At 39.9% G+C, this 9337-nt stretch overlaps 1 protein-coding gene across 2 annotated transcripts; it reads left to right on the plus strand.

Annotated features, from left to right (window-relative positions):
* The first annotated feature begins 1120 nt into the window (after positions 1-1120).
* On the plus strand, positions 1121-8485 carry ms4a17a.6 (membrane-spanning 4-domains, subfamily A, member 17A.6). 2 transcript variants are annotated; one of them, NM_001083012.1, is given in 7 exon segments: positions 1121-1161; positions 1911-2118; positions 2192-2287; positions 3187-3255; positions 3973-4104; positions 7230-7343; positions 8186-8485. In NM_001083012.1, coding segments are annotated over 6 exon segments (726 nt in total). In that variant the 5' UTR covers positions 1121-1161; positions 1911-1953; the 3' UTR covers positions 8336-8485.
* Positions 8486-9337: the final 852 nt, after the last annotated feature.

A 9337-nucleotide genomic window follows, 5' to 3' on the forward strand; every position in this document is an offset into this window, starting at 1 on the left:
AAGTTCCCGGATGTGTACTCGCTTCGCCCCTTTTGCCAAGGATGCATAGAGGTGACTTGTGCGAACTTGCGAAGCTCAGGTATCCCAGAATGCCTTGCAGCGAAAGCTAATGGTGGAGGAGAAAACGTACACAGTTTAAAATACTCCTTTACTGTGTCATGAAATAAAGTTTTAGGAGTTTTCAGGCGAGAATGTAGTTGTTTTAAACTCGAATCAGCAGTTTGTTTATATAGGACAACTTTGGCGATGTGCCTCAGCTTAAGCGGACTCTGACCCCCAGCCTATCAGCGGGAGCTTCGTCATCATCTCCCCCGCTGAGAGCAGCTTTACATCAGCTAGTCCATCTCGGATGTACCGCTGGATCTCATTTGTCCATTGTAGTTAAAGCATGATATTTACGTGCACATCTAACGAACAGTTTTTGGTCTTTTAAATCTATTATTTGTTATGCGCTGTATTATTTTGTTACCTTTTTGTAATTGTCTGTAATTGTTACCGTGTTGTACGAGGTTTGACTTTGTTTACAAAATTGCTTAACGTTATCTTTATTTCTTATTTTTTATGTCTTGTACGTTATCCTTGTTTAATGTCCATTGTAGTTTATTAAATCTGATAATCAAAGACACGAGACTGTGTATAATAACCTACTTCACTTCACATTTGTAGTGATTTGTGTTTACATCTTCTTAAATCAAAAAATAGATGTATAATATTACTATAATATGAATTATAAGGCTGCGCTTTATATAATTAAATCATTTTATTTTTAATGTACAGTGAAATCGATGAATCCATGGTGAGTTAGGTGCCGTTATGAAGTACACTGCTGTTCCATTTAAAGAAGTACCCGACTTGTGTTCTCGCATCCTCTGTAGTTCATTCTTTGAAGTGTGAGATTGGCAAGTCTGAACTTCCAAGGACGCAAGTCCGAACTTTGCGTACTTGGTATTGAGAAACAGCCTGTATGTAAAATCCAAATATACATGATTTTCATATACTGGCATATATCAGATTGTGTTTGAGGCGGAGGCGGCCAGCTTTGCCATGCATCATGGTTGCACAAACTCCTCCTGCTTCCTGTTTCTTTCTGAGAAACACTGTGCTTGTTTAGATTTATATCAGAAGTGTGAAAGCACAGCTGAAAACAGGATTTTGCTTCTGGTAAGACAATACCTTACATGCTTAAAAGTACTTATTATATTGGAGTTTTCTAAAGTAATAATGGATGTGTTTCGTTTATTTGGTAACAAGTGGACCTTGTTTGGCTTTTTTAAATGTAGGTGATGTTGATCATTTTAAACTTGAGCTGTGTTTTTTTCATTGTTTACACATGTGACCATTACACCTCATAAATTACGCTAGAAAGCAACACAAGACTACGCGTTAACAGCGTCTACAATACACAGTTGAACTGCAGATTTTGCACTGGTTTTACACTAAAACACATCTGTTAATGAACAGTTTCTGTATTTTGTGAGTTTGTGGTTGATTTCCAGTTGTGAGTTGCATTGTGGGATTGTGGGCATCTGCTTTGACGACTTTTGATGTTAATTTAACTCTACAGTTTTACACAGTTGACTTTTAGGCTTCGTTCACACTTGCAGGTCAGTGTGGTCCAAATCTGATGTTTTTGCTCACATGAGTCTCAGATCTGTGTTCGTGTGAACAGCCCACACCGCATGGCATCTGATCTTTTCAATTCTGATTCGTGCCACTTTCATACGTGCTATTAAATCTGATACAAGGTTGATGTTTTGCAATTCGACTGCAGTGTGAACAGGATATTCATTTGACTTTTACGTCATCTTTTTACATAAATGCCAAATACGCTTTATTATCCATCATCAGCTAATAAAATCTAGAAATATAGAAAGTATCAAAAAATTTGGCTTTATTATGATTTTGTACAGGTTGATTTGATACTCTGAAACTGAAATTTCGACTGTCGGAGCCATGAATCCTTCAACGATTGTCATCCAGCTTCAACAACCGACACAAACAGCACCGGTTGTGACTGGGACCAGTTCTTCTGTGCCTGTTCACATACAGCATGCAGCAGGAGTTTCACCTCTTCAAGGAATTCAGGCTTTTCTAAAAGGCCAACCAAAAGCCCTCGGGGTGAGAAATAAACCCAGATAATTATTTTTGATGTCAGTATATTTCTTACACTCTTCTCTCTTTATACTCACAGGCTGTCCAGATAATTATTGGTCTCTGGACTTTCCTGTTGGGAATCGTGTCAACAGCCTTTGCCTTCAGTGGTATTCCTTACGGGGGATCTCTGATAGTAAGAAACAATCATACAGTTCAACATGTTGTCCTAGATAACACAAGCTACAGTGGGTAATCAGCCAGAATACATCTTACTGTCACATTTACAGACACTAAAAGAACATGTAAATGCTTTGTGCATATGTTTATTAAGTATCTCGTATTGCCACTAGAGGCAGCACTGAACACACAAACAGACTCCCTGATCTGATATGGAAGACATTGGTGAACAGAGTTGCTTTTACATTATTTTGGCACACAAAAGTGTTCCTGTTCGTCTGATTACCGTTGAAATGTAAAGTTTTGACAGTGTTATTTGTTCCTTTTTCAAACTTTAAATGTCTCTGCATTATCATTCTTTATGGAGGATGAAGGAGCTGTTAGGTTAAAGTGGGGTCTGCCCATTCAGGGCCTAGTGAGGGTCAACGTTTTGCCGTTAAACAAACTCTCAAATGCACAACATACAAGACAAGACAGGACTCTGCCACCAAAACAAGAACTGATAAGACCGAAGTGGCGGAATCCTCACAGGTTTGAGATCACTTGCTAGTAGCTATGGCTTTTGATTGGTTCCCATGTGTTATAGCAAAGTTCTTGTCAGTTGTCCAATGTAGTTAGTGTGTTTATATCCCCTCCATTTGCTTTAGCTCTTTGTAAATTATAGTTAGTGCTGAATGCATTTTCATGAGAATTTCCTCCGACAAACCACAGTGATTACACCCACCAGCTCACTTTATGCTGTGGCCAGTGTGTTTGATAGGTCTAGTGAGTAACTTGGAAAAATGCAAATGCATTTAGCGGTTGAGGAAGTGGTTCATGCGGCAGTAAACTGTTCATTCTGGTTGAGTACCATGTATATCTGTATATATATTTTCCAACATAAGCTGTAAGTTTTGCTCTTCTCTCTGTTCTCAGTACATTACTGCAGGCTCGCTCTCCATTGCTGCTGAAACCAAAATTAATTCACCAGCCGGTTTATGTCTGGTATGTACACAACACTTGTTCTTTTCATGGGTCTAAACACTGGGTGCTTGTAAAATTTGGTGGGTAAGGATTTATGCATAAACATCCTCTTTTCTGTGCTAATAGAGTATTGAAAGCAGACTTTGCAATATTTAAAGATTTGAAACTCTTTAGAAAGAACCTAAACATGCCATTTTAATCAGACCAACTCTAGATGGTAGTGGAATAATAATAAAAGACTCAAAAATGAAAACTTTAAATCAATAGTCCAACTCTCTAACCACATTAGGCTACAGCTGCCCCGGTACACTAGCACAGCGTTTTATTTAAAATAGACACACAATGCTTAGGATATCAGGGTAAACTATTTTTCTCCCAGTTAAACAGCCACTAAAACTTTTTTTGTAACTCAGTAGGAGTTGGTGAATTGACGTGTTGTAAATTCTGCCACCCTATTCTCCTGTGCGGGTTGAATAGAGTGAGCTGAAGTAAACAGTGTTGATCATAACTCGACACATTTACTAGCAAATGTTTAGTGATCAGACGGAAAACGTTCTACAGAGAGACTTTCCATGTAGTCACTTTATCACACACATGGGTCTTTAGTGCTTAGACCTTATATTTTCTATATTTGTCAAATAATTTGAATCACTTTCCACATAATCTATCATCTGCTTAACCACAGTGTGTTAACACAACATGATACAAAACCTTTCTATTTCTGTGTGTCTACTGTAGGTGAGAGCTTCCCTCGGGATGAACATTTTCAGTGCTATAGCTGCGGGCATTTCCATTATTATGCTTTCAGTACAATTGGCTTTAGGATCCATCCATTATTACTGCAGAGACTCTTATTGTTATGATAATTGGGTAAGTGATCAATTCTTGTATTGATTTCATTTTTGTATTGATGTTTTATTTTATAATTACAGTAATATCTCTGTGTGACTGGTGCTGTAAGGAGGAGTCTGACACGGAGGGATTCACTTGCAGTATATTTATGAAAGTTTAATAACAATCACACAATACGCAGTTGCGTGCGAACTCACATCAAACGTAGTTATAATGGGTCTTAGGGCAGCTGGCTGTCAAGGAGTGTGATAGCAGGCATGCGTCACAGGCAGGCGGCGTGGGTCAGAGGCGAGATATCAGGCTGGCTTCAGGGCAGGCAGCATGAATCAAAGTCAAATGTACAAGTAAGGTTCAAGCAAGGCAAGGTCAATATATGTAGTCCAGGTAATATATTTACATTTAGTCATTTAGCAGACGCTTTTATCCAAAGCGACTTACAAATGAGGACAAGGAAGCAATTTACACAACTAAGAACAACAATGAATAAGTGCTATAGGCAAGTTTCAGGTCTGTAAAGTCTAAGAAGGGAAGTATTAGTAGTATTAGATTTTTTTTTTTTTTGGTACAGTTAGTGTGATATCCAGTGAGGCAATTGCAGATTAGGAAGTGTAGTGGAGACTTAATAGTTGAGTTTTTAGTCGTTTCTTGAAAGTAGCGAGTGACTCTGCTGTTCTGATGCAGTTAGGGAGTTCATTCCACCAGCTGGGCAGATTGAGCGTGAGCGTTCGGGAAAGTGATTTCTTCCCTCTTTGGGATGGAACCACGAGGCGACGTTCATTCACAGAACGCAAGTTTCTGGAGGGCACATACATCTGCAGAAGTAAGAGCAGATAAGAAGGTGCAAGGCCAGAAGTCGCTTTGTAAGCAAACATCAGAGCTTTGAATTTGATGCGAGCAGCAACTGGCAGCCAGTGCAAACGGATGAGCAGCGGAGTGACATGTGCTCTTTTAGGTTCATTGAAGACCACTCATGCTGCTGCGTTCTGAAGCAGTTGAAGAGGCTTGATAGAGTTAGCTGGAAGCCAGGCTAGTAGAGAGTTGCAGTAATCCAGTTTTGAGAGAACAAGAGCTTGAACAAGGAGTTGAGCTGCATGTTCAGATAAGAAGGGTCGGATCTTTCTAATGTTATAGAGTGCACGGGAGATCAGGCAGGGAGATAATGCTCAGTAATGTCAGACAGGGCAGAACAAGACTTCGCACAGGGCTGAGTGTGTGAGCTGCTTATATGTGTGAGCGTGGTTCATCAGTGTGATGTGTGGCAATCAGTGTTTGAGCATGATGTAATACTTAGAAGTCCGGTGATGGTGACCTCTGCTGGCCAGCGAGGGGAATGACTGGGACCAAGTCGGTGACAGGTGCACTTGTAAAAATCAAACGTAATCTGCACTCATCTGTCCAATGCTGTCCAGAACTTATCAAGATATTACTGTTCATTTACACTGGATACAAATATTGAAAATAAAGGTGCCATAGAATGCGCTGACACACTGTTTGAATTGTTCTCTGATATCTTCAAGGTATGTGTCTTGGGTACGTGCAAAATGCCGACACCTCCCAGATGGAAATCTAATATCTAGCATGCTGAATATTCCAGAGCAGACGGCTGACTCGACCCCACGTGCGGTCAGATGTTATGACGAGCCAATGAGAGGGCATATCAGCATGAGCTTATGTGTGCTCAGGAGCTCAAAAGAAACGTCTGTGATTGGCCAGAATGGGCATCAATGCACTCGTTTCATTCTGTATTAATACGGACACAGGAGTAGGCTATATTAACAGTGGGACTATAATTCTGTAACTAGATTATTAAAGTTTGTCGAGACAAACTTTGAGGCTGGCTTGTGAAAGCCTGTTGGTAATAGTTTATTTAGTTTAAACAGTTTTAAAAAAGTATAGATAGATAGATAGATAGATAGATAGATAGATAGATAAAGCGGTGTTCAATAGATTTTTCTTAATGTTCATTAAGTATTTCTAGCATGTTAAAGTACTTAGCTAATCATTATTAGCATGTTGCTATAACACTGCAGCATGACAATATTAATCTGGGCCTCTATAATGGCAGTCTATGGGACAGTTGCTAGGGTGCAGTATCTGGTTGTTAGGGAGTGGCTAGAAAGTTAAAAGCTAGTCAGTTATTGGTAGTTTGGTTGTCTGAGTTAAATGAGCTCAGCCATTAGTCTGTAGGACAGTCTGATGCAGAGTTATGAGCTCTCAAAGTTTGATCCAATGTAAAGTCAATGACAGTCTTTTGAATGGAAGTCTATGGGACAGTTTCTAGGGTCCCAAAAGGGGTTACTAGGCCGTGGCCAGAAAGTTCAAATGTCATCAGGTATTGGGAGTTAGGTAGTCTGAATTAAATGAGCCCAGTTAGAAGTCTGTGTGACAGTCTGATGCAGAGTTATGAGGTCACAAAGTTTGGTCAAATGTTAAGTCAATGGGATTTTTCCGATGGTCCCGGGATGTTTTTCGGAAAACCGAAAGTCGGATCAGTTGGAAAAGATATAGCACACCGAGTCAGACCAGTTTGAAGGTTTGGTGTAAGCTTGGTGGTCATAGCTCAAAAGCTCTAGGAGGAGATGCGTTTTATTTTTTAGTCTCAAAAGAAAAATAGGATAACAGTAGTCTGGCTTGCTACACAAGCCAGCCCAACTATTAAATGACCATACTGGTCATTCTGACCGTTCTCATATAAAACATCAATATTGTTATGTCATATTTACATTCAAAACTTCTACTGAGATATCAAAAGTTAAGCTTTGAATGTCTGTCAACATATTTTATGACTGAACTGCCCTAAAGTATTAGCTTTGTTTGGTAATACAGCCTATAAATATATAGTTAAGATACTAGAACAAGCAAAAGTTGTGGTTTGGTAGATTGATTGAGCTGTTGGGAAACGAGTTGTTGTCAGATCATGTAGTGTGTGACCCCCTCTTGTGGATCATTTAGGTTGTGTTGCGTAGTGTGAACACCACAGTGATTAAAATACACAAAATCAAGTCATCTATTGTGAATGGCACAGCGATCTGCCGATGTTTCAAATCCTGTAGTGAGAATTATGCTTAAAGGGCTACAGATTCTTGACTTCTCTTTGTTGTTGTTGTTGTTGTCCTTTATGCTCATGTTGAATGTTCTCTAAGACTCTCCGCTCAGGAATCAGTGGTGTGTTGCTGGTATTCGCCATCCTTGAGTTCTTCATCTCCATCTGCCTATCTGTGTTTGCCTGTAAAGTTACCTGCTGCTATTATCCTCAGGTGAGAAATACATCAGCTGAACCCATCAGATAAATTTAGGCATAAAGGATAAAGCTACTTTTAAAGCTTGAGGTTTCACAATAACCAACAAACCCAATATCTGTCTGTAATTCTTTACTCTTAAATGTTCATACCCTTAAAGTCCATGTGAACCAGAAGTTGCTGCAGACTTTTATTTAAATATGATGACTTATTTAATAATTTCACCATTTTGATTAAAGATTGCGAAGACAATTGTCTGTTGAGGCGACAGCAACCGATCTCCTGCGTCATGTTACCTTAGGATGAAGAGGTGTCGTGCACGAAAGTGGGGAGCCGGGGGGGTGGTGAGTGGGGCGGGGGTGTTGCAGACGACAGCAAAGAGAGTTGGGGAGTCGCGGAAGAAAGCGTAAGTGAACAGCGGACGGGGGAGAAGGGTGGTTGAGGAGGGGGATCGGTAAAATGAGGTGCCAGATCAGATTTCAGAGGTTCCAGATCCGACGTGTTGCGGCACAAATTAAGCCCTGCCTATCAGCCAGTGCACACACAGAGTTTCATGACAGAATTGTTCACTTCAAAACTAACAATGTGCGCTAGCAAAATAAATATTGTAAATCTGAATTTCATGCAGACCAAACAGAAACCAATGACAGGTTTTTATTTTTGTTTTGTTTAATTCCTCCAATCTCTGTTCTGTGTTCACACACAAACCACATTACAACAATTGAATGAATGATTTGTTAAGTAAAAATCCACAAAACCTTTAATGTGTACAGTAAATGTGTGAGGAACTGGGTAATGGGGGAATAATTGTTGAAAACTAATCAATAACTTAAGCTGACCATGTACATTTTATCCTGCAGATTCCTGTGGTCAACAACCCTTTAATTCAACGCCCTCCTGCAGAAAACCCCCAACAGTACATTCAATGTCCTCAAGAAATCCCAGAACCATACTTTCAACATCCTCCTGCAGAAGCTCCCCCAGCGTACACTGAAGGCAAATTAATGTGAATCGATAGGTAAAAACGGGGCTTTGATCCTGTGAAGATTCATTGATACATTTATTCAGGAGTATTTTTGTCTGTTTTGCTACTACCTATATGTATTTGCTACCTAATTGTTATTTGTTTACATACTGATAAATTGGATTTGCTTTATCAATAGCATTGTCTGTGTCTTTCTTTGGCTCAACACATGTAAATGCAGGAAAGCAGATTTTGGTTTAGCAACTGATCACGTGATGCAACTGAACGTTGTGATCACACTGGTGTGATTGTAGGACGCAAAATTCCTCCAGGATCAAATTTGCCCACACCTGCTCTAGAAGAAGCCTGTGTGCCACTAGTGGAACATATACCAAATGTTGGGAATCACTGCTATAAATCCTATACATTCAAAAACCTAGAAGAAAATCACAACCCTACCCTTACTAGATTGAGGGATGAGGGGCTGACCGCCGGACGCAAAAACGGACACCACTGGTATCACTACTGACTTTCTGGTAAATTTTAAATCCTCTTTTCAAAGTGAGACAAGAGGAAATTAAAAGTTTGACAAAATGTTTGGGACTGGAAGTATGTGTTCTGTTTCAGTGTGTTTCACTTCATCTGTGAGCAGGAGAGTGTGTGCCTCGCTTATCTTTCTGCAAGGCCAGAGACTAGATATAGTCAGACGTAAAGTTATTTGAGAAAGAATATGTTAGAGTAACAGACTGAAGTGAGGTAGATGTGGGGGTACAGTGCAGTGTGACTCTAGAGTATGGGTCACCAATCTCGTTCCTGGAGGTGTGTTACCCTGCAGGGTTTAGCTCCAACTTGCCTCAACACACCTGCCTGGATGTTTCAACTATACCTAGTAAGACCTTGATGAGCTTGTTCAGGTGTGTTTTTTAAGGATTGGAGCTAAAATCTGCTGGACACCAGCCCTCCAGGAACAAGTTTGGTGATCCCTGTTTTAGAGCCATTAAGTCAGAATTTAGACATGACCGAAACACAGAGGAGAATTATTGGATGG

Source organism: Danio rerio, chromosome 4, assembly GCF_049306965.1.
Source record: "Danio rerio strain Tuebingen ecotype United States chromosome 4, GRCz12tu, whole genome shotgun sequence".
In the NCBI taxonomy this organism is placed as follows: Eukaryota; Metazoa; Chordata; class Actinopteri; order Cypriniformes; family Danionidae; genus Danio; species Danio rerio.

What these genes read in the sequence shown, in the direction of transcription:
- ms4a17a.6 (XM_017354922.3), top strand. Translation starts at nt 1,954, where the DNA reads ATGAATCCTTCAACGATTGTCATCCAGCTTCAACAACCGACACAAACA. An exon ending in GCCAACCAAAAGCCCTCGGG is followed by an intron (nt 2,119 to 2,191) that starts GTGAGAAATAAA and finishes TTATACTCACAG; the next exon opens with GCTGTCCAGATAATTATTGG. An exon ending in CTTATTGTTATGATAATTGG is followed by an intron (nt 4,105 to 8,185) that starts GTAAGTGATCAA and finishes TTTATCCTGCAG; the next exon opens with ATTCCTGTGGTCAACAACCC.